Source organism: Gouania willdenowi, chromosome 5, assembly GCF_900634775.1.
Source record: "Gouania willdenowi chromosome 5, fGouWil2.1, whole genome shotgun sequence".
NCBI classification, from domain to species: Eukaryota; Metazoa; Chordata; class Actinopteri; order Blenniiformes; family Gobiesocidae; genus Gouania; species Gouania willdenowi.
In genome coordinates this window covers 17,443,591-17,469,158 of record NC_041048.1, presented here as the reverse complement: position 1 = coordinate 17,469,158, position 25,568 = coordinate 17,443,591, and the positions used below count along the sequence as shown (strand labels likewise).

Sequence of the window (25,568 nt, the reverse complement as noted above, 5' to 3'; positions counted from 1 at the left end):
TCCTCTTAATTCACTATGTTCAAGACTTCTGTCAATGATTGCAAATTATTCTGTGGACTCTGAGGAAATCAGGCCACACTAAATGTGTTTTCTTTTTTTAAGTTTTTAACAAAATATATCTTTCTGCAGAGATTCTGACATTTCTTCACTGTGATAGCTGACCTCACAAGATGCCAAAGACAAATACCACAAACCTTAGACATGTAGGCAGACCATTAGGACACACAGACACACCACCTCTTATATTAATCAATTGGTAAAGCAAACCTGGTTTATTGTTGTGATGGTGAGACATGGAGGAAGTCCATATTTGCAAATTCCTCCTGGAAGAAACAAGCTCTATACCTAATTTACTGAGTTAATGTTGTTAATCTGTTCAACAGTAAACGCTCTGGAAAACATTTGCCCAACTCATTTTCCTCCATTAAATGTTAAGATAAATATAACTCAATTATCTTAATTTAGCCTATTCATAGATTTGACTTTAGGTTTAATTTAATTACTAGAACCTTTTTTTAAACTATTTGAACACAATGCAACAAACATTAAAGACATACGACATATTAGGTACCTTGTGCTATTTTGAAAAGAAAAAAAAAGAATATTACTGTACTTTATTGGTCACACTTTATTTGAAGTTTTATACATAAGGCTGACATTACGCTGTCATTGTCATTAGCATGGAAAAGGTGTCATAAAGGCTGTCAGCAAGTGTTGTTATTAAGACACTTAATATTATGTTAAATGATCACACCTTTGGAGCTATGTTGGCAGGTATCTAGTGGGTTAGGATAGGGAACTAAAAGGTAAGGCATGGGCAGCAGGACGTTTTTATTGTTTAAAAAAAAAAAACCCCTCTATTCTGTTTAAGATTTCTTCTTAAATGTGTGTATGTATATTTTCATTTTAAAACTTAAAATAATTAAACATTTAAAGAAATAAGATTAGTCTTCCTAGGCTCAGATAAGGGATGTACTTTAGTTTGGCTGTTGGAAAAACCTGTAAAACGTGATTAAAAACAAACTAAGAATTCACAAAAGAAACATAAAATGGACATAAAAATAAATCATAAAATGATTACAATTCCGCAAATTAATTTTAAAATGCTAAATTTGGAGATGGGTTAGGATTAGGGCAAAGGGAGGAAGGATTATAGGGTTAGGGTAACAACACTTAATGACGGCCTTCATGAAACCTTATTAAAGCTAATGACAGGTGTCATGCCATCAATAATGACAGTGTAATGTCAGCGTTAAAGAGACATATACTCTGATCAGTCAGTGTCACTGTATTACAGCACAGATGTGTTTCTGTTCACATACTCTACCTCAATGTTTCCACACAATTCCAGAGACGAGGATGAGAACGTTTTGCTCTAATGACTTGAAGGTAAAATCTTAAGTCAAATCATTATCTGGCTTAGTTATGAGTTTGAGTTAATAAAACTAAGAATAGTTTATGATAAAGCATTTAAATACTTACTTCCACTGGGTTTAGATCACTAAGTACAAAGGCAAAGTGTATCATCATTCGTGAATAAATACAAAGACTCAATCTCTTGTGAATATTGTTGACTGCCTTTGTTTTTTTACATTATTGTCTTGTGCTTTATTACATATTAGTGAAAAGGCAAAATTTCAGCTGTCCTCTGATTTAGACCCACAACAGTTGCTCTGTATTGATGAAATCCACCCTGAGACGGGAATGTATATAAAAAAACATATTTAATAAAGAAAGGAGCAAAGGATGAATACAATGACCCTCTCTGTGGGAGGGGTGACGCGCTGAACCCTGAAAGGAGTAAAGCGATACATTTTGGGGAGGGTGTGAATTTAGGAAGGATTTTGATGGAAAATTACTGCTCTACAGATCTTTGCTAATCAAGTCTTAGCTTTGTTATGAGACTTTGAACCAAACCGGTTTCTGCTGGCGCTGATGAATACAGCACAACCTGTGTCTGTACTGTACACGTAATCGAATCTAACATGACTCCGCAAAGAAGCAACGTTTCTGTCCAAAAGTACAATGAATAATGCAGTCATCGTGTATAAACACATGAAAAATTGTACACATGAACACACATTTGATTAATATGATTAATATAATAATTGCTGTAACACTACCAAACCAAATAAACAGTCCAACAAAGTACCAAAACACTAAGTAAATCAAAACCCTAAACTTTTAATGTGTTGACCTTAAATCATGTTATATTACTTGAACTGAATTCATCTAATTTGTATCAAATATCACTTATGTTCTTCATATTTGGTTTTGGGTTTTGCTGCACAGTAAATTAGGACTGGGGCTCTATCTCCCTTTACCACTGCTAAATGTCAAAGTTGTAAATACAGTTAAATGGTGAGGTCAAACTCAGCTGCTGACAAGTCAACAACCAGCGTCTGACAGGGGGAATGTTTAGATTTTTCTGGCACTAATAAATCCTCTCTCCTTCTGTCACTCAGATCACGGCTGTTGGCTTTTGAAGCAGTAAACGTAGGGATTCCTAATGTTTAGAATTGTATTTGTCTGCAGGATCGCGTACTCTGCTTTGTCTGGGAGGAGTGAAAGCTATAGCGAACAACAGGTGATGAGGATCTGTGCCTCCAGGTTTTTGGAGACGTGCACTTGTGCTGTCTTGTGGGCATTGATGTATTTATAAACCCTTTCTTTAAATGGTCGTGCAGTGTTGCACGTCCTGAAAGATGAACTGAAGACAAGGCCAGGCTCGCGGCATGACCTTTCCTGAAGTCAAGTGTTTGTTTCCCATATGAGTCAAGGAGCGGGACACATTATATGATGTGTGGTATTTTGCATTCTTTCCTTGTTGTAAGAGGACACTGAGAAGGAGAAAGGACATTAGGGGCTAAATACTGAGGACTTTACGCCCCACAAAATAGGCCCATATGTTCAATAAAAATGTGACACTCGATACTCTCTTGTGCTCGCAGAGCTGCTTATTAGGAAGAAACACAAATATAGCCGTCTCCTCAGCCGTGCTGTAAGAGCTCAGCCATTTGTTACAGCCGCAAGTCTTATTGTAGAACAACCTTTGGTATGAACTTCGATGTCCTTTATAATTTGCTCCTCACCTCATCAGAGGTGACATACCGAAATGTTTTATTGTGTTAAATATCAATCATTTAAATATTAGAGGATTTGGTAACACTTTACAATAAGGGCGCGTTCATTATTGTTAGTTAATGCATTATTAAGCATTCATTAACAGTTTAATTATTATTAATCATTATAATGTATTACCTAACATTCATTAACACATCAGTTCATGCATTAATAAGCAGTTAATTAATATTTACTGTACAAAGTTAATCAAAACATAATTAAGCATTAATGAAAGTTTAATAATGTTATTACTTATCCTTATGTATGCCTACTTACTATGCATAGATTATTATGTTAGTAAAACATAACTGATAACTTAAAGTAATTAGCTTTGGTTAAGTAATGCAACATTTATACAAGTTGGTAATGTTACATAACACCTTACCTATACACATCCTAAGTAAATCATTACTAGACACATTATTATGTTTACTAATGAATTAATTAATGAGTAATTTATACATAAGGATAATTACATTATGGAACTTTTATCAATGCTTAATATAGTTTTAATTAGCTGTGTGCAGTAAACATTAACTGCCTTTTATTGCATTTACTGTTGTTATTTAATGTTGGGTAATATACTGTAATGATTAATAGCATAGTATTGAACTGTTAATTAATGCTTAATAATGCACTTATTTATTCACTAAACTAACCACTATGTTTATAATGTATAATATAGTTATTTGGACATTTCAAAATATGTCTCATCTCCACCTTTGTGACTGCTTCCTGTGCAGAGGTGGCTAAAGTCTGAAGCTAAACGTGAGGCAGAATAAACAGTGCTGGATAGGATAGCAGTCTCTCCTAGGGCTGAAAGAGACAGAAAAGTGGGAGTCCACCCATCATAGTTGAACCCACCATCTTTACTATACTATGTAAATAAATACTTTCCTACCACAGAATATAAAGATGTGATGTGAATATGAAACTTCAACAGGAGTCTCTAGACCACATGTGTCAAACACAAAAATCCAGCCCCTGAGAGGATCAAATTGGGCCCGCAGGAGAAAACATGAACTTTTGTGTAAATAACCAAATAATCCAGTTGGAGATTTCTCAAATTCACCAACTCCACAATATTTTAGAGGCTTATCTTTTTCCTTTGTTTATATCACATGAATGCAGTCATTTTTAACTGTAAATTGTGGAATTATTTCACAAATCTGTCAATTTTTCACAAACAATTCTACAAAATTCCTCTAAATTTCTCAAAAATTGATAACAAAATCAATGTTTTTTTAAGTGAATTGAACTGATATTGAATACTATGGCACAATTTCCCCCACCAAAAATCTACAGCCCACTTGAGATTAAACTGGTTTGTATTTGGCCCCTGAATTAAAAAAACTTTGACACCCCTGCTCTATAGACAAATCTAGTGGACACTAAGGCTGAGTTTTTGTTTTCTTTACTTCTGAGGGGAAATGCCATTTTATATACATTTTCTATTTTTTTTTTTTTTTTTTTTTTTTGATGCACAAACACTGTTTGTCCCTATCAGAGATCCCTCAGTACATGCCTTAGCACAGGGAGAAGCTACACTGTATATATCAGATCTATATTTAGCACAGATGATGCATTTGACACGGCACGGCATGTGTTTCACAGCACAGAAAAAGAAATCAGCTCTCTAGACGGTTACATTATCACCACAGTGTAAAGATTCACAGTGATTATAACCTCGAGCACTCAAAGGATAACAGGCAATGGCCGACTCATCCTGAGTTTACTGTTACTGTCTCTTTAAAAGTCTGATATCTTTAGGGAAAACTGTATGATATGCAAAAGGTTTAAAGGGATCAGGAAAGACTTCATGTTTGATTCTGACATTTTATAAATGTCTATTGTTGTTGTTTATTTTTTAAAAAAAGAGTATATCCATAACAAATGTTATTATTAAATAGGTTTATGATCTAAAGCAGTGGTTCTCAACCTATTTTTTGGGTCAAGTACCCCCTTTTTCTTGTTCCTGAATCCAAGTACCCCCTTTGTCCAACAACAACATCTTGATGAGAATACTATGAAAAAACAACTATAGAGCACAATGATGGCATGAACGAGTGATAACACACATTTGCAATAATCTCATGTAGTAAATAAGTGGAATAAAACAGTATTTAGTGCCTCCTGAATTGATTTATTTCTATTTTTTGTATCATTTTCGGTCATCTCCAGCCTTGTATTTTCAGTTCATGTTCTAATCAAGATCATTTTCATCACCACTATTATGATTCTAATTTTTTTACTAAAAATAAGCATAAACAAGTACCTCCTATAGTTCCATTGCATACCTCTAGGGGTACACATAACCCCATTTGAGAAGCACTGATCTAAAGACACAAACTATAAAATTGGTTGCTCATTTATTTTTAATTGCACACGTGACACATTATCAATTACATCATATTGTATGATTTCTTGTAATGTGTCTTTCCGAAGGAAGAAGGTTACTCTCCGACGTCTTTTCCCTACAAAATAAAAGCAGAAAACATCAGCGCTGAAAAGTAGCTGTCCTCACTGTAGAGATAAAGGATGGTTAAAGATAAGCGTACCCGGCCCAGTTCACGGCTTTTAGCTCTCAGCTTGTTGACCTGTGACTCAGAGATGTCAGCTCGCTCCTGAGCTTCCTCCAGCTCGTGTTGAACCTTCCTGTACCTGGTCAGGTGAGTGTTGGCCTGCTCCTCCTGAAAAGTTTACACAGTGGACCCTTGACCTTATTACAACACTAAACCCTGCTGTCAGTCTGTTGTACAAGGGGAGTAAACTTGCTACTGGTGTGACAGCTATTTGTGTTGCGTGTGTGGAATATTTGACACTCACGGCTTCCTCCGTCTGCCTCTTGTAGGATTTCACTTTCAGCTGCAGCTTGTCCACCAAGTCCTGAAGTCGAGCAATATTTTTCTTGTCCTCCTCATTCTGGAGGTAGCACACAGCTGAGTCAGTTATACAGCACAATGTTTATGATATGTTAGCAACTAAAACAACACTGTCAGATACTCCCCAAAACAGAAGCCTGCTATGAAGAAATGTTGCAAAAACAAGCTGTTAAAGTCGATCTCAGACATCCTCATCATTACATGTAAAAGTCAGATGCATGACTCTATTAATTGAATTTGCTATTTTAGCATGACTTTATCTCCACAGCAAATTTAACACAGGAGGCTCTTACATTATATAATAGAAATAAATTCCCTCTAGGGGGTAATACATTTTCCACATGCAAGTTTGAGTTCAGCAATGAAAGGAAATCACTCATTTGGACATATTTCAAATAATCAGCTGTAACTTTGAGTATTTGAGGAGTGGATTATGGGTTTACTGTACCTGATAAGAAAGCTCCTTCACTCTGCGCTCATACTTGCGAACACCTTTCACAGCTTCAGCGCCGCGTCTTTGCTCGGCCTCAACCTCAGCTTCTAACTCCCGAACCTTCAAGGATGTCAAATCAAAGTGTGAAGACGAGTCAAAAAAACATTTTAGCACAGAGAACTGGAAAGATTTGTGCCAATTAAAATGTGTGTTTGCATGTAAGTGGGGGAGCTTTAAGTCGGCATTGTGGTATCAATGATTCAATCATGTGTGACGTGATTAAAAACAGGACAAACTCTGGTTAAGAGATGTGACAATATGTCTTTCCATTGGTGTGTCTCAGAAATGCTTATGAAACAACACAATTGTCATTACAGAAACATACCCTGGCTTCCAGTTTCTGGAGCTGCTTTTTGCCACCTTTCAGAGCCAGATTTTCTGCTTCATCAAGGCGATGCTGCAGATCTTTAACCGTCACGTCCAGATTCTTCTTCATCCTCTCCAGATGAGAACTAGTGTCCTGCTCCTTCTTCAGCTCTTCTGCCATCATGGCAGCCTACGCAAGGTGAGAGGGAAACTGGTTAATAGTGAAAAACAAAAAAAACTACGGTTCAAACTATTTTCTACGAATATTCCTCTAAAAATCCATATTCCCATTTTTCTAATGATTTCTTGTGTGTAGTGAATGCAGCACACACTGCAATGAGGTAAATCATTTTAGTCGTTGTGTGTCAGCTTGCTGATGTCTCTTGGTTTGCTGTGTTAAACGAGGAAAGCCTTTGCGCTCTATGATAAAATAATATACTGACTATTGCTTTGTTGTAGTTTTGTTGATGATGGTTAACATTGAAGTGGTTGTTTTACCGGAGTATTTAACCATTAATCCACTTGCAAAAAATGAGTGAAAATAAACATTTTCAAATGCAGTTTTTTTTAAATGAGATCACTTACAAAAACACACACAACTAAAAAAGCATCCGTGTCCTTTGTTGCTGTGAACAGGATGAGATGTTAATGGAGTTTGTAAGTTAGTGCTTTAATTCACTCTTGATGAGTAAAAATGTGATAAAATCTATGATTACGTTTAATTACATTTTCTGGGGCTTCAAATCCCTCATTAATTGCACTATGGTAAACATCACCTGAAAGTTTGGAACCATCTATCATCAGAGCTGTGTTCAGCTTGCATCTGTGAGTCTTCAAGATGAACAGAAATTGAAAGAATTGCTGCTAAATGTGAAAAAATTAGCCTACATGCACCGACCCTGTCAAACATTATATAAAAATGATTAAGTACTACATTATCCATCCACAGGTGGAAGAGAGTTTAACAAAGATTAGGTCAAGTGGAAGTTACCCGGTTTATTTGAACGTAAAGTAACACATTTTCACTGTTTTTATTTGCCTGAATTGAATCTGTCATGTAATGAAGTCCTTTGGCTCCAAAAGCAAAAGCTAATATGGGGATTATACTGTCATTGTGCTTAAAATATTTAAATAAGCCAAAAATTATATGTATTACAAAAGAAAATGAGATTGACTGAAAGGTCATTTTGGATTAATGCTTTCTAAAAAGGATTTAAAACTGTTTTCAAACACAAAAAACTCAAATAATTTGTGTCTGTAAGTCCACAATTTCTTTCAAAAACAAGCTTTCCATGTCATTTAGCCATCTACAGCTGAGACAGTGATCAGTTTTAATATTCAGGTACCAGGGAGCAGGTCAGTGTTTCTGCCTTAGCCTGAATGTAGCCACCATGTTCATTAATCCATCTTCTTAGAACATGGCCTTGTAGCTAATGTAAACGTGCACATGCTAAATTGAGGATTTAAACTCACATCAGTGATGGCCTTCTTTGCCTTATCTTCAGCATTTCTTGCTTCTTGGATAGCATCTTCTACTTCACCTTGGATCTGAAGGAGGTCACCCTCCAGCTTCTTCTTAGTGTTGATGAGGCTGGTGTTCTGTAATGAGAAGATGCAGGAATTAAATATTATCAGTGACTGAAAATGAATGTTGAATCTAAATGCCTTCAGGCATACCTGAGTGTGTAGGAGAGTAACGCGCTCACTGGCGTCCACCAGCTCCTGCTCAGCAATTTTGCGACTCCTGTCCGTCTGCTCCAGTGCAGCTCTCAGCTCTTCGATCTCAGCCATCATGAGGTTGTTCCTGCGCTCCACCATCACAACCTGCTCCTTCATTTCAGCTTGGCCTCTGATAGCATCATCAAGGTGCAGTTGAGCATCCTAAATTCAAGACAAAAAATTTAATTGTTTTTTATTTGCATTTGTGTTAGTTTAAAGCTGACTTGACCAACCTTCAGTTGTCCCTGAACATTTCTCAGCTGTTTCTGAGCTTCGGCTGCCTGACGGTTGGCGTGGCTCAGCTGGATCTCCATCTCATTTAGGTCTCCTTCCATCTTCTTCTTGATTCTCAGGGCATCGTTTCTGCTCCTTATCTCAGCATCCAGAGTAGTCTGCATAGTGTCAATGATTCTCTGGCTGTTCCTCTTGATCTGTTCGATCTCCTCGTCCTTCTCAGCAAGTTTCCTGTCAATTTCGTTCTTCACTTGTGTGAGTTCAAGCTGGATACGAATGATCTTTGTCTCCTCGTGCTCCAGGGTGGCCTGCGGGAGGAAAACATTGTCTGAAGTTTGCGTTTTTAAGATGTGATGACTGTAGAGCTGGGTAAACCATTTGACTCAAGAAGTACAGTCGTGTTGTAAATACCTCTGCTTCTTCCAAAGCTGTTTGGACTTCACTTTTCTCAATTTCAGCTGCCTTCTTTGCCTTTTCCAGTTCATGAATTGTTTTTCCTGATTCTCCAAGATTTTCAGTTAGCTCAGTGATTTCCTCTGTTTGAATCACAAAACAAAACACCATTGAGATACAAAACCTACTGAAAAAGGTAAATTCTTATAGCTCCTTCAAATATTTAAAGCTGAGGGTCTTCTATCTCACGTTGCAGGTTCTTGTTCTCCCTCTTCATGGTCTCCAGCTGATCCAGAGCTTCTTCATAGGAGTTTTTCAATTTGAATAACTCGGTGCTGAGAGAGCGAGTATCTTTCAGAGCTCCCTCCAGCTCTGCCTGGCTCTCCTCATACTTCTGCTTCCACTCTGCAAGGACCTGAATGTACAGAAAACAGATCAATCATGCCCCAAAGTCCATATTAACTCACTGAAGGTGTGACTGAGAACACTTTCGGACCTTGTCAAAGTTCCTCTGCTTTTTATCAAGAGTGGCTGCCAGAGCATTAGCTCTCTCTACATCAATCATCAGGTCCTCCACCTCACCCTGCAGTCTCTGTTTAGTCTTTTCCAGAGAGGCACATTTGGCATTCACAGCCTCGATGGACTCCTCAGCATCCTGAAGACGCTGGGCGAGCTTTTTTCTTGTGAGCAGAATGTGAATAGTTAAAATAATCCTAAACTTTAAAACGCAGCAGACAAAAGTCAAGCTTGAAGTCTTACTTTGCCTCCTCCAGCTCCTCAGTGCGCTGAATGGCATCAGTCTCATATTTAGTTCTCCACTGAGCGACCTCGCTGTTAGCTTTGGACAGTGCACGCTGTAGCTCAGCTTTGGCCTCCTGCTCCTCCTCATACTGCTCTCTGAGCAGGTCGCAGTCATGACGAGAAGACTGAACTGCATGAGCCAGGGCGTTCTTGGCCTAATTACACCCAATTGCATTGTTAAAAATCACTTTAAAAACATTCCGCGAATATGTGGAAATGGGTTTGGTACCTTGACTTCTTCCTCAAACTGTCTTTTAAGCTCTTCAATCTGATGGATATAGGCTTGTTTCCCCCTGGTAAGCTGAGAAACCAAAGACTCCTTTTCTTCCAACTGACGACCAAATTCTCCTAAATGGAGAAAAACAAGGTTGTTAAACTTCATCTGAATATGATTAGAGAGTGTTTCTGGTGACAGTTTTGTCTCACTCACCATTTTCAGCAGCCAGTCTGGATTTTTGAGCATTTGCTTCAATCAGTTGACGCATATGCTCATCATTCTTGGTTTTTACCTCACTTAGTTGATCCTCAAGGGAACGGCACATTTTCTCCATGTTACCCTGCAACATAGAGCAAAATAGGGGTTATGTCCTATGAGGGATGATATTGAGATGAGAATGAGGTTTTTAAATCTTTGAGATCATACCTTTGATTTGGCTAGAGACTCCATATTGCTCACAAGGTCATCTATCTCCATCTTGAATTCACTCTTTTCCTTCTCCAACTTCTGTTTGACTCTCTGGAGGTTATCAAGCTGCTCTCCAAGCTCTGCCACGCTGTCAGCCTGCTTCTTACGGAGAGCTGCAGCAGTAGCTTCGTGCTGCAGTGTGGCCTCTTCCAGATCCCGACGCAGCTTATGAAACTCAGCCTCACGTTTTTTGTTCATCTCAATCTGAACAGATGTTGCTCCACCAGCTTCTTCGAGCCTCTCACTGATCTCATCAAGTTCCCTTGCGAGATCAGACCTCTGTTTCTCCACCTTGGCTCGAGCAGCTCGCTCAGCTTCAATCTCCTCTTCCAGCTCTTCAATACGAGCCTGCAATAAAGCAAATAACCAATTGTTAAGTTCACTAATACTTTAAACTAATATATCAACTCAGATATATTCAGATAAGAGAATATCGTCTAAGGGTAATCAAACCCATTGAAGCTTTTAAATATTAGTTAACAAAACATAACATAAACCACCTAAATGCCCCATCCTATATACAGTATAGATAACTAATCAATAACTCAGTTGTTTCATCAACACACTCAAAATGTTAGCACATCACCTGTAGCTCCTTGATCCTCTTATGAAGCTGAATGCTAAGACTTTGCTCATCTTCAATCCTGCCGAGAAGCTGGCCGATCTCAAAGTCCCTCCTTTGGGGGGTAAAACATGGCAGCATAATAAAGATATGTTTTTTATGAAGATAATGTGACACATTTTATACTCACTTTTTTATTTTCTCCTCAGACTGCTGTCTTTCATTCTCAAGATCCATTATAGACTCATGAGCCAGTTTCAGATCTCCCTCCAGTTTTCTCTTAGATCGCTCAAGGTCTATCCGAAGCTTCCTCTCTTGCTCCAATGAACCCTCAATCTAATGAATTGACAAGTGTGGTAATGAACAGGGGTGCACATAGCTTTGTTTGTGTAGTACTCAGGGGAGCACCTTGGGTTGTTGCTTGGTGCTCTTTTCTTTTTTTGACACAAGTCACAGGAGGAGCATGACATATTATTTAAACAGAAAATGAACAATAAAAAAGCACAACTAAATGTCCCTTAAAATGTGAAGCTATTGAAGCTTTCAGATTTTCTTAGGGAACTAAAATTACTAGTTTAAAAGCATAAATGATTTCAAGTATTAATAATTTACAAAGTTTCATTTGTATACTTCACACTAAAAAGAGTGATAAGTTATAAAATGCAAAGGTCCAGCTAATGTCTCTGATGGATGGACTGTTCTTACAGAATGTTTGCGAAGCTTGCGTGATGTGAATTGTTCCAGTGGCTCAGTCTACGCTCTGCTTTGAAACAGTCCATGACATTAAAATGTGTCCAAACTTTGCTACGTTTTCTTTTACACATTTCCCTCACCTTTATCGTCTAAATAACTCATTCCATCTTTTCTTCCTCCCTCCTACTTACGTTGGTGTGCATTTGTTATTTGGTCACACATATGCACCACTTATGTACATCCCTAGTAATGAACCTCAATAGATAGAACAAACTAACATACAGTATATTTGCTAACATCCTTCTGAAACTGAAACAGTCACTCACATCGTCGACTTGCTGTTCCAGCTTGCTCTTGGCTTTGGTCAGAGTGTTGACTTTGTCTTCCTCTGCCTGCAGGTCATCCAGGAGCTGCTGATGAGACTCCTGAAGGGCCTTTTTTTCCTTGGACATCTTGGCAAGGGTCTCATCTTGAGCAGTCATTTCTTCAACCAGGTTTTTAACCTGTAATAATGAAGTAAAAACAGATCCAATATTTTATATCTAACATTAGAGATCACTAATACAGTAAGTTACAATTTATTTGTTTATTTTAAACTCACTAACCTTGTTCTCAGTGGCATGTTTTTCCTTTTCCACTTTGGCCAGAGTCAGCTCCAAGTCATCAATGTCCTTCTTTAGTTCAGAGCATTCGTCCTCCAGCTTCCTCTTCTTCGCAGTCAGCTCAGCATTGATTTCCTCCTCATCCTCCAGCCTTTCAGCGACTTCTTTGACTTTGGCCTCAAGCTGGATTTTGGCTTTAATGAGGCCCTCACACCTTTCCTCTGCATCAGAAAGGTTTTCACCTTCCTTGATGAACACAAAAATGAAACCACTAACAATGAAAATCAATGTCTCACGCAATACTTTGGATTTTATTGTCTTTAACGCACAGCCTGAATCTGGAGCTGTAGGTCGTTCTTCTCTTGGAGGAGGGAAACCATCTTCTCTTCCAGGTCTTTCTTTTTAGCCAAAGCCTTTGAAAGCTCTTCTTTGGTCTTTTCAAAGTCTTCTTTCATTTGGGCCATCTCTTTCTCAGTCTCTGCACTCTTCAGCAGAGGCTTGATTCTGAAGTAGAGCTTCATCCACGGCCAGGTTTTAACATTCATGAAAGCACGAATGTTGTATTGAATGGAGTAAATGGCTTCCCTGAGGTTTAAAAAAAAGCAAAGAAAACTTTCTATTCATAACAAATTAAAAGTAACCCATATTTATCAGGTTCACAGTATCTAACTAATTTAGATGATTAGTTTTAAAATGTATTATTTGGTTACTCAACAAAACCTCACTGCATAAAAGACAATAACAGATTCACAGCACTACACACTCACCAATGAACACATTGAACTGCAAACACATATTCCAGATTTAACAAATGCTTCAGTGTTTCCAGAAAATCAAACAGCAAATCACCCTTTTCGTGGTCAGTAAAGTCCCTCCACAGAGTAACACGGAGAATTGCAAAAGTTTCGGGAAAACTAACTTCTTTACAAAAGGCAAAATTTGTATTTAACATCATTGCCTAACACATTACATAACATATAACAATGGAGACATCCTGCACTACTATTGTCTGATCGATGAACCATGACCATTCCATTTGTTAAGAATGGAAGACAGGCAATGTGAGTTCATTTTTATTTTTTTTCCTGCATATGGTAGAAATTTTGCTTTTTTTGTTTTGAAGTGACCTACCGTCTTGCCATCATCTTTGCAAATTCTCTTCTCATCAGGAACCCTTTGCAGAGGGACTGTGTCATTGTGACCAGTTCAACTAGCTTCTCATCCCTCATCTCCTCGAGCAAACCCAGCAGTCCAGCCTTAAAGAATACCTATAAATAAAAGGAACATTAGATGTATCAGTTTCTTTAGGATAGACAATCATCACATTTTTGAAAGGATTTATTGGAATGTTGGTGATGCAAATACAGTTTTATTAACCCACATCCACTGACTTAAATACGAAAATAAATCTTAAGAAAAAAACAAAATATTGTGATTAAACTGTACATACCTTGGTGTGACCAAACTTGTACTGGGATTGGTCGACGTCGATTGATCCCAGGAGTTTCTCTGATGCCTTTTTGTTGTCAATGAATTGGCCCTCAGGGATTACACTTGCATTCAGTACTTTGTACCTGAGAGGATTCACAGGTGTGAAATAACTCAAAAAACAATGTAGTGTTGTAACATGGCATGAAATTATCAAAATACCTCTGCTTGAAGTCACCATAGAGGATTCTGCTGGGGAAACCTTTTCTGCAGATCCTGATACCTTCCAGCACACCGTTACACCTCAGCTGGTGGATGACCAGGTGGTTCTCCATTAGACCTGAAAAAAAAAAAAAATCAGGTTGGCAGATGTGAGGTCTTTGCATATGGCCATACACTGTAAGGCATTTACGGACACATTAACCCTTTAAAACAAGAAAGAATGGTCGCTAATTAAATATAGAGGTAAAGAAATCAACTTTGTTTTCATCATAATCATGTTTAATAAAAGGCATTTACATACGTTATAGTGTTAACAGATGACTTTTGGTGGACCCACCTGGTGTCTTGGATTCATTGGGAATCAAGCAGCGCACAAAGTGTGGGTGAGTGCTTCTCAAGTTGGTCATCAGCTTGCCAAGATTTTCCTGGAGATTGAAAAATAATTTCTTTTAAAGCTACTCCACTAAAATTACAATTCCTCAAACACAACCAAAAGGAACCACCAAAAATATGTTTTATTTTGACGTTTCAGCCAATAATATATGATCTACTGATGCATTCTGTGTCAGGACTGAGATTCGTGTTTTTTTTTTAATGTCCGTAAACATAAAATTTTTTTATATTTAATTATTGAATAGCAACCCGCATAGACTTGCGTCGATTTAATTGAGGATTTTTTTCAAAATTGCAAATCTTAAGAAAAAATACAATTTCAGCTGACAAATTGCAACAGCTATAAAAAGTACATTCAAAAAGTACAAAACCAAACAATACAACATGTTTTGTAAGTTTGCAGTTTGAATGGTTCCCATTGGTTAATTTGCCTTTTTTATAACATACAATATACAGTAACCATGTGTTTAATTTTTTTGTTTGGAAAATGCATAAAGCATTTCAGAATCAGAATCAGAATTCCTTTATTTATCCTAGAGGGAAATTGCTTTTGTTACACCGTAAATGACTGGTCCACAGACAAAGTAATCTCAGTGGTGTGGGTAAATGAGGCAAGATTTTACCCTGAAAAGAGCTGACACTGTTTGGAAAGACCCTCCCTTCTTCTTGCCTTTCTTTCCACCTTTGGCATCTGATGGAATATCAAAGGTTACTTGATCCAAATACACATAGCGAAATTTATTACATGATACTGAAGCAATAAAAACTAAAAATACCATCTCCTGAGGAGTGTGTAAAGTAGAGTAAAGCCAGCAGCTTCATTGAAGACTTCTGGTAGAGCTGAACCACGGAGTCATTCAGGGGGTCTTTGTTCTTGTCCAACCAGCCAGTAACATTGTATTCCACAGTACCAGCATAATGCACCAGAGCAAAATGAGCCTCAGCTTTGCCTTTAGCAGGCTTTGGTTTCTGGAATGGGGCACTTTTCCCAATATGCTGGTCAAACAGTTTATTCTTGAAAGTCATGTCTGTTGCCTTGGGGAACATGCACTCCTCTTCCAGGATGGAGAAGATGCCCATTGGCTGTAGATAACACAAAGTGTACATATGTAGTTTCCCAACATGAGGGTGCTTCTGTTGCTCACATTGTTATTTGTTGCACTGTACCTTCTCAATGAGCTCAATGCAGGCAGCCAAGTCCATGCCAAAGTCAATGAACTCCCACTCAATGCCCTCTTTCTTGTACTCTTCTTGCTCCAGAACAAACATGTGGTGGTTGAAGAACTGTTGCAGTTTCTCATTGGTGAAGTTGATGCAGAGCTGCTCCAAGCTGTTGTACTTTAGGTAGAAAAAAATGAGGCTTTATTTATATTGTGTATATATCTCTTCATTGCCTTTTTTTAGTTTACTTACATCAAAGATTTCAAAGCCAGCAATATCTAGGACACCAATAAAGAAGTTTCTTGGCTGTTTGGTGTCCAGCATCTCGTTGATTCTCACGACCATCCACAAGAACATTTTCTCATAGACAGACTTGCAGAGAGCACTCACCGAGTTGTTGACCTGATGGTTAATCATCAATTCAATATGAAACAATTTGAGAAATGTATGTAAGAATAATATGCCGGTTATTGTCAAATTACCTGTGGCACAGTTTGACCCTTAACCACCATTTCATTGCCAACCTTGACTCTTGGGTAGCATAAAGCCTTTAGCATGTCAGCTGAGTTCAAGCCCATGAGGTAGGCAATTTTATCAGCCACTGTCACAAAACAATTGTGCTTAGATTAATACACAGTATTTATCAACTTACTGGAATATTTTTGGAAGTAGACAGACATGCTGACAGGCGACATATGCTAGCATGTTTATGGATAGCACTAGGTGGGTAAAAGATGTCAGAAAGATTCACCCTCAGTGCCGTCAGGCTCAGCCTGCTCCTCTCGCTGCTTCTGCTTGAACTTCATGTTTCCATGATGCATCACAGCTCCTGTTAGCTTGTAAATGCCGATCTTCTCCTCAGGAGTGAATCCCAGGATGTCGATAGCAGTCTGAAAAATCAGTCATTAAAAAGAGAAAAGGACAAAGTTATAGTCCATTCATCATATAAATCCAGATTTAAAGAGGATAAGTCTTTGAACCTAAGCCACATGTTTCTGGACAGTGTAATGCAAATTCTGATCCTGGAGAGCTCTTATTGTGCATTTTTCTGATGTCTCCCTGCTCCAGCACACCTGGGTCATCATCAGTGAACAGCGTACCCACAATTACCTTGAAATGGTAATCTGATTACTACAGGGGTGTCCAATTCCGGTCCTCGAGGGCCACTATCCAGCATGTTTTAGATGTTTCCCTCTTCCAACACACCTGATTCAAATGATCAACTCCTCATCCAGCTCTGCAGAAGCCTGATAACGATCCTAATCATTTGAATCAGGTGTGTTGGAAGAGGGAAACATCTAAAACATGCTGGATAGTGGCCCTCGAGGACCGGAATTGGACACCCCTGGATTACTACTTTAAAATTAGTTAGTTGCTTTACTAATGATTTGATTCTTAAAAAAACAAGTTAAAAGACTAAAACTTACTTTGTTAGTTACATTCAGCAGGTGCCAACAACACCTCCACCACCTCAACATAAAAATGACATGTTTTGCAAATACTTTTAATTAGGGATGCACCGAATATTCGGTAGCCGAATATATTCGGCCGAATTTTGCAAAAAAAAGTCACATTCGGCCTTCGGTTTAGTTAGTTAAAAGCAAGACCGAGTAGTAGCGTGTGATGCAATGACGCAATCAAACAACGTGCAGTGATTTTGAGTCGGAAAGGTGTGCGCGTTGCTGCAGGAGCAGAGCAGCTCCTCCTTTCCGCGCACAAACACAGCCAGACTCTCTCCTTTCTGCTTACCGCTCGTAAAAGTTGGAAGTTGTTCAATTCCACAACAGAGTCCGTTGTTAGCGCTGTGAGCCACGAATCTGTAAACATCCCCATTGTTTCCTCCTTACACTACACCAGGTCTCGCTGCATACGCCTGTGTAGCATTAGCACGGAGTGCTAACAGCTTATGTGTGTGAACAATGGGTCCGTGGCTCCAAGCAGTGACTCCCAACATGATCGATAGCAAAAGTAGTGCAGTCTGAGCGTCCAGTAGTGCAGTTTGCATTTACATGTATGGCAATAAAGTATAGTATATATTCTCTATTAAACCGCAGTGTTGTTTTTGCTGTTAGATACTGTAGTTGGAGAGGGAGGAGCTCACATTCTAGGAGGCGTGTTACCTGCCAACGTGGGAAAAATCCAACTCGCCCATTTAAAGCTGACTTTTTACAAAATGTGGAATAACAAGGGAGGGAGGAAACAGAACTTTTTCAACTCTGTCCCTCTGAATGAGGCTAAAGGGATGTATATCACTGTAGCAAAACCATTATGAAGTTATTTTTTCATCATACCTCCCCTTTAATGCATTTTAGTTTTTTTTTGGAATGCATGTTTTGTTTCATTTGAAGGGCTAATCAAAATGAAAAACTTTGTTGTGTTTTCTTTGAAAAGCAAAGGCTACTGGAATATCTAAAAAAAGTCAGAAAATTCAATAAACATTTGCTTTCGTTAAAAAACATGTCTAAAATGTATTCTAGGCTATTTGTGCAGTATTTAAAAAAAACAATGAAAAACTTAACCGCATTCAATATTCGGTATTCGGCCAAGCGATTATATTTTATTCGGCTTCGACCGCAACTTTTCATTTCGGTGCATCCCTACTTTTAATCATACTTGTGTATTAATATTTTTAACAGTAACGTCAACAATGTATCTCCTGACAAACCATTACCTGAAAAAACATGTTTTATGGAAAATAAAAGAGAGAGACCTTCTTCACTTCTTGTCATCACGCTGAAAACGTGACTTGCTGCATGCATGAGGAAAATGACATAAATAGTAACTCATAGTGATTTGGATAGGAAACTTTAATCTGAGTTCTGGTTTGGAAATAGTAACACTTTAGATGACTCAAAAAAACTTGTCTTATTAGAGTAAGTAACTGGCATCTATTTTCATCATGTATCTCTACAGAAAGCCTGATAATGAGGTACCCTTTATAATCAGGTGTGGGGGACCAGAGGAGCATCTAAAATATGCACGATAGGAGCTTGAGGACCGGACTTGGCAGCCTTGCTCTATGAAGACAAGCTTAGCTAATAGAATTTTAAAAAAAAATCTTCAAGGTCTGCTACATAGCTACTTACATCTGTAGCAATGAATTCTTCGACGTCATTGATACTCTTCACAGTGATTTCACCATGGCTGATCATGGGATAGTCATATGGGTTGGTGGTGATCAGGAGAGCCTCTGGAAAATACCAAGTTTAATTTGAATTGATGAGTGTAGCTGTTATTGTTACATACAGCTTTGTACACATTGCTCACCCAACAGCTCAGGCTTGTGGCCTGTGGCGAGCTGATAGAAGATGTGGTAACTTCTCTCAGCAGACAGCTGAAATGTCACTCTGGACTTCTCAAGCAGATCTATGAAAATAAAAGATTGTGAGTCAAAGAATCCTCGGCAACCACAAAAAGATGCGCAAAGGACTTACATGTTTCAATATCAGCTGAGGCTAATTTTCCAGTTGTGCCAAAATGGATTCTGATGAATTTACCCTGCAGAGATAAATAGTTTGGACATTTTAAGGATGCATTGTGCTGCTACCCTTTGTGTATTTACTAACAAAGAAGGACTTTGTTAGTAAATATTACTTTTTTTATTTTAAACTTACAAAGCGGGAAGAGTTGTCATTCCTCACTGTTTTTGCATTTCCATAAGCTTCTAACAGTGGATTGGCTGCAATGATTTGATCTTCCAGCGATCCCTGAAATCATACCAAAAAATGTCTTCTCACACTTTTTAACTTTTAATCTGAATTATGCATACCAAAGGTTGTATTGCATTATTCACCTGCATTTTTCCAGAAACCTGCTGCTCCGCTTTCTTACTTGAGGACACTGCGATTGTCGCAAAGTACTGGATGACACGTTTGGTGTTGACAGTTTTTCCTGCACCGGATTCTCCGCTTTGATGTGAAAATGAAAAGGACATGAGTTTGTACAAAGTATTACAAAATAACTAAAACAATCTTGTTTGGAGTAAGTCTTCTCTTATTTTGACTTACGTGATCAAGATTGACTGATTTTCACGATCTGTGAAAGAAAGCCATTGGATACAATTTGTTAAAGTTCCTGGTTAGTATAAAGTTTGTTTGTTAAACCATTTCAATGTGTCTCTTCAGACTGATACCTTGGAGCATGAACTGATAGGCATTATCAGAGATGGAAAAAATGTGTGGAGGAGCCTCAATCCTCTTTTTTCCTCTGTATCCGGAAACAACCACTGCATCATACACCGGGAGCCACTTGTAGGGGTTTACAGTGACGCAGAACAGCCCTGAGTAGGTCTGTGGAGGACACATACTGTATGAAAAACCAATAAATTCTGGAGCAACTTAAAGATGACCAATGATCAGCAGTTAATTGATACAGATGAGGCATATTGCAGGACATCTTCAAGGAAAGTGATGTAACATCAGCAACCTTTAACAGATTCCAAGTCTACTGGTGGTGCCGTGGACCTTTCTTTGTGTATAATAACTAAACTCAAACTCCATACAACTCTAAAAAACATGGATTTACACTTAATATCTGATCAACTTGGCAGAGTCAACTGGACTGGCTTAATGTTCTCCCTACAGATGTTTCATCACTCACCTAAATGGCTTTTTAACTTTAAAAACACACACTGAATCAAGTCCATCTACCATATTTTCTGAGCTGAGAGAAACTTTTCCGTTCAATCTTAGCATTGATTTGCAGTGACCCAAAACCCCCAAACCCCAAAGCAGAGTGTAAATTACACAGAATGTTCATGCTCTTACGTAGATCATCCATGCTGCGTAGCGCTCTTTGAGGTTAAACAGCACAGAAGGCTCACTGAGATGAGTCATCATGGCCATGTCCTCAATCTTGTCAAACTTGGGAGGATTCATTGGAAATATATCGTCATCTTTCACGTTCAAAGTCTGCAAATAAAAAGTAAATAAACATCATGTCTTTACTGAAAATTATTCAGACTATGAGAATCTTACCTTTCCACCTTGAACTTCAACGATGGCTTTGCCACCTTCCTTTTTCACTAGCTTTCCCTTCATATACATCTCAGTAGGCTCGGACACAAAATAGGCCGTTTTGGCGTCAAAGGGAGTATTTTGAGCCTCTATTCTCTCCTTTTCTGTTTTTCGGAGATATAGGGCCGCAGGGCCAAAACACTCCATTTCTGGATCACCCATGGTGGCGCTGCAAAGATGTACCACAAGGAAACCACATTTACAAATGACTCTGTGCATGAAATATCTTGATTACTTTAGACTGTTTTTAGTTGTTATTTACTGAGACTCATTTACCTTTGTTAGTTGGATAATGCTTTCCCTGTGTGGAGTCCTAAAAAACAAATAAACACACAAATGAATTCATTAAATTCTCCTGTTAAGGAGAATTACTTTAATTGGTTCAAACACTACCAAAACTAATAAATTTGATATTCAAAAAAAGTGTATCAGAGGACTTACCCTGCAGCCTGTCCGTACAAAGCTTCTGCCCAACTAGGCAGTGCGTTTTTATACGGACAACTACGTTCGACACGAAGACGCCACTTTCCTATTAAGGTCACAGAGCTGGTCACTGAAGAATGCTTTTCCCACTTCATGATGAAAAGAGGCGTCACCGTGTCCTACAATTTAGGGAAACAATCAACACTACTCCAGGTTTCCAGCTTCTTACTTTCTACTCACTGCAAGCAGCAACTTAATAACGTATAACATTAAAATGAGTTATAACATCATTAACGTCTAATCTTAGTGATAAAGTTGAATGAATCTTAAATGCAAGCAGATATCACAAACTATTATGATGGCTGCAGTAAACCATTGAATTATCATTACAAGTATTTATCTCCCTAAATCTAATTCTTTACATTTTCAGAAGATTATCGTCTCCATCTGCAAAGGAAACTATGATACCATCGAGCTAACGCTGGCTGTGACTCTGATTATCAAACATCTCTGGGGGGTCGGTTCAAGAGTTTGGTTGAAGCTAATTTAAGATCCCATTATGGTCCATTAGAATATAATTCTGTCCACAGTAAGGGGAGACCCAAGACACTGTGAAAGTTTTCTCTTGGGGAATGATTGAGTTACAATAAAAAATCAACATTCCCTTTGCTGTCCCTTCCTTTACAGTCTTATTAGGAGTTAAAGCAAATATAGCCTGCAGCTCACAGCTGCCGAGCTCTTACTTTCACTAATGTTGACAAATGAATTAAGCGCCTCAATTAATTACACGCCTGTTTTTCAGCATCTTGTTACTAGGAGCAGCAGAAATGCATCTCAACGTTAACAGTTAGTCTTTTCATTGTGTACGTTGACCGTCTGCTGATGAACTGGCTGAATGTTCAGTGTTCACTCCTGGTTACAAATGGATAACACAGATACTGGGTTGCATATTGCATGTTTCTGTAAAGAAAACATTTTTGTGCATTTGCGTTCCTGTTGAGTTGCAGAGCTAAATTATGTCACTTGGAATGAACTGTTCTGTTTTTGCTGCTAAGTTAATTTCTAAATGTATGTCAATGACAATTCTGTGCTGTATTAGTCACATATTGTATTTTGTAAGACAACAACAACAAAAATCATGCAGCTACCACAGAAGAACTTGCAGATACATAATGAGATTAAAAAATGCCAAACTATTAGCAGACAATTTTGCCACATTGATTACAAATGATGGGAGTTTTCAGTTTTCACCCACTTAGCCACCTGTTGGGTTCTTGTAAACACTTTTGCTGACAGGCCAAGACGTTGCTCAACTGCTAAGGAGCAGTTATTCCCTTAAGTGCAATAAATAAAATGTGTCTGTAAAAGTGGTATGCACAAAGTGAATTTTGTTTGTGTGTGTGTGTGTGTGTGAGAGAGAGAGGGCAGGAAGAGAGCAGAGAATCGGCAGAATAGGAGGGAGATTTGGTTTTCTTCATTCGATGGCGATACAGAGTCATTCTCTACACCTCACCCTGTTGATTCAAACTTTGGGTGAGTAAAACATGTATGGGTTGTGTTTTTGTCTATGTAGTGTGATTTTAGGTTTCCTGGTTTATTGAAGGTAGTATAGCAACAATAATGTATATCACTTTCTGTAAAGAAATGATTACAGTATCACTTTAACTGGCACTCTAGGAAGAAAGTATTTTTTTATGAATTCAAAAGGAAGCTGTTTTCTTTAGATGATGGAACCTGCTGCTGAATGAATGCAGAAATAAAGCTTATTTTATACTGCGAGGAATTGGAATAAGTTTCATCTCGTCTTTCTTCACAGAGACAAATGTGGATGCTTCATGCCCTTAGAATGGCCAATACTTTGCCCTGTAAGTATGGTTTATGCATATTGATCATTCTTCTATACACTGTAAACATGATTTTAGGGTGTAGCGTTCACTAATTTGGCAAATAGATTGTATTTAGTTTACCATAAGCAGAATAAGGAGGGGGTGGTGGTGAAGGGTTGCAGCGGCACAACATTGTACAGCCACTATGTGGCCTCATGGCTGTGAGTGTGATCTATTAATTATCAGCAGATTGATCAATAATAAGTCAAGCACAAGCCTTAAACAGCTAAATTATATTTTGTAATAAAAGAAACACATTTCGTAACAAAATTAATACATAGAAAATATATAGAATTCTAGTGTCTTAAGATTAATTAATTAATCATTTGGTGGTTCATTCTAGTCTATGTACAAGACAAAGTGTTGTTGTAACAGTATAGTTAGCTTTGGTAAACAAAAATAAAACATATAAGAGTAACTGAACCCCCAAAACCACTTTTTTTTTGCTGAATACAAATTTATTTGGGTATGAAATAGTGCTGTCTATTAATCCTGGTCTAACTCTCAACATTTAAACAAAGTTTTTCAATTTGGCATATTTAGTTGTAAAATGTCAGAGTGACTGCCCTCTATGTTTTGAAACCTGGCCATTACAATTAAAGGGCCCATGTTATGCTAAATCGACCTTTCTGTGCTTTAAACATCATAAAAGTGCTATTAGGGCTTCATACACATGCCCAAAGTGTTTTTTTCATTGATTCCCTCAACCATTAGTTAGAAGGTGATTTGCTCCTTTCTTACTGCAGGGCGAGCCCAAACACCTCGCTCCAATTTGATGACTCGTTCCCACTTTGATGACAAATTTGACACGGCACTGAGCTGGAGAAGCCGCGCCTCCAGGAAGCTCTCTGCCGTGATTGACATGTTAACAGACACTCCCACGAAGGTGAGCATCTCAGCGTCCTTCGCGCAGTGCTATGTATCTATTTTCTACAGTCTTTGTTTGTATCGGCGAACGCTCTGCCCCCACACTCTCTTTATAAAGTAGCAAATGCTCAGCTATGGAGTGGGTGGGAGGAGGGCGGGCCATCCTCTGGCCCTACGTCACAGTGTACGGAGGAGGAAGTCAGTGTCCCGTCTATAGACACGCTCCCACTCATGAATATGCATAAGTAGGCCACAAATCAGCCTGTTTGTGTAGAGTTGCTCAGAAAGTGACTTTTCAGAGGCTAAAACTCTGGAAAACAGGCGAGTTTGGGAAAAAAAACCCTCAAATACTATATTTTTGGGGCTTAGAACAAATGGAGATGGGTGAAAAATAGCATGATATGGGACCTTTAAATTTTGCTATTGGCTGAGAACAAGATCATGGGATGTTTTGGGACCATCTTGTGTCACAAACAAGCACTGTTAGCCCTGCCCCTTTTATAAAAACTAGCACCTGTGTGCTCTACAATCTGTGGTAAATAAGTTGGACAGAATTGTGAATAGAGAGGTACAGTATATTGAGTAATGAGTAGCCAGTGAACATAGCATAGATTGTTCATTGGAGATTTTATAAATATCTATCAGATTTAAAGTACTGATAGTGTCATATTTACCAAGTAGATATCTAAAACATACATTACAATAATTTCATAGCAAAGTATTGACTCATTACAAATAATGTTTGTTTAGATTTTGAGGGGTTAATAGCTCAATAGTTTGGTAAAGGTGTATTCTGTTTTTCTCAATTAAAAGGCGTGATGAAATTTAACTCGTATGTGTGCCCAAAAGCAGTGTTGTCAGTCTCAGAATAGATTGCATGTCTATGAGAAGACAACTCCAATTCCACATCCTGTGTCTCACCTTGTAATCCATTATAATGAAGATCTCCTCAGATTCAGCTTGGCCGCATTGCAGTAATTGGACAGGCTTTCCTTCCAGCTTTGGCAAACTGAGCCTGGATTCCAAAACAGAAAGAAAAAACAAAAAATTCTTATTCAGAAAGTTTCACAAAAAGATTTCTATTTGTTTTTATAATCTTATAAGCCTAAAACTAACTGTAACATGTGTTGTACTCTGTTGCTCTGAGAGTTACAGTATCTAAGTAAAATTCAGGCAAACACACACCAAAAGTGTAAAAATGATTGGAAGAATATTTACCAGTAATAAATGGGAAATGTTTTCAACTAAAGAACAGCAGTATAGTTCTCAATACTGGCAGGCTCAAAGGGGAATGGGAATGTGGTTAATAATGTTGATCCTTAAGCAGGGGTGGACTGGGACCAAAATTCAGCCCTGGCATTTTCTGTCCAGACCAGCCTACTACATCAGCGACACCATGTAGAAGCTGTTATTGTTATTGATGCTCAACATGTGGCTCTTTGTGACTTCATTTGAATTATTATGCCCCCAGAAACTTTTTAATGCCTTTTTACCAATTTCTTTTTGCCATTATGCAACTTTCTATGGCCCATGTTTGCACCTTTTCAAAAAGTTCTGACACTTTTTTCAGACTTAAGCTGCCTTTTGCCAATAAATATCCCTTTTTCCTTATTTTTTGTCCATTTTTGGAAGTTCTTTTTGACACTTTGATTAAATTTTTGTCATTTTTGCCCAATAAAT

At 38.1% G+C, this 25,568-nt stretch overlaps 1 protein-coding gene and 1 long non-coding RNA gene across 2 annotated transcripts; one reads left to right on the top strand and one right to left on the bottom strand.

Annotated features, from left to right (window-relative positions):
* Window positions 1-5,475: 5,475 nt before the first annotated feature.
* On the bottom strand, window positions 5,476-21,285 carry LOC114463386 (myosin heavy chain, fast skeletal muscle-like). The gene is made up of 41 exons (XM_028446924.1): window positions 21,154-21,285; window positions 20,989-21,025; window positions 20,674-20,881; window positions 20,464-20,607; window positions 19,830-19,986; window positions 19,705-19,732; window positions 19,491-19,605; window positions 19,312-19,404; window positions 19,132-19,195; window positions 18,965-19,063; window positions 18,784-18,887; window positions 16,449-16,587; window positions 16,180-16,298; window positions 15,950-16,099; window positions 15,704-15,874; window positions 15,313-15,619; window positions 15,160-15,227; window positions 14,481-14,568; window positions 14,144-14,261; window positions 13,944-14,067; window positions 13,625-13,761; window positions 12,823-13,078; window positions 12,497-12,739; window positions 12,218-12,394; window positions 11,389-11,534; window positions 11,223-11,313; window positions 10,595-10,984; window positions 10,382-10,508; window positions 10,181-10,299; window positions 9,910-10,106; window positions 9,647-9,830; window positions 9,400-9,565; window positions 9,169-9,293; window positions 8,757-9,065; window positions 8,482-8,685; window positions 8,278-8,403; window positions 6,824-6,994; window positions 6,454-6,558; window positions 5,950-6,045; window positions 5,682-5,813; window positions 5,476-5,597 (listed from the first exon to the last, which is right to left on the bottom strand). The coding sequence occupies exons 3-41, from the start codon at window positions 20,872-20,874 to the stop codon at window positions 5,577-5,579; spliced, it is 5,811 nt and encodes a 1,936-aa protein (XP_028302725.1). The 5' UTR covers window positions 20,875-20,881; window positions 20,989-21,025; window positions 21,154-21,285; the 3' UTR covers window positions 5,476-5,576.
* Window positions 21,286-22,541: 1,256 nt separating this feature from the next.
* On the top strand, window positions 22,542-23,827 carry LOC114463390 (uncharacterized). Its single transcript, XR_003674091.1, has 3 exons — window positions 22,542-22,668; window positions 22,952-23,000; window positions 23,768-23,827. It is a non-coding gene; the product is annotated as an uncharacterized LOC114463390 (long non-coding RNA).
* Window positions 23,828-25,568: the final 1,741 nt, after the last annotated feature.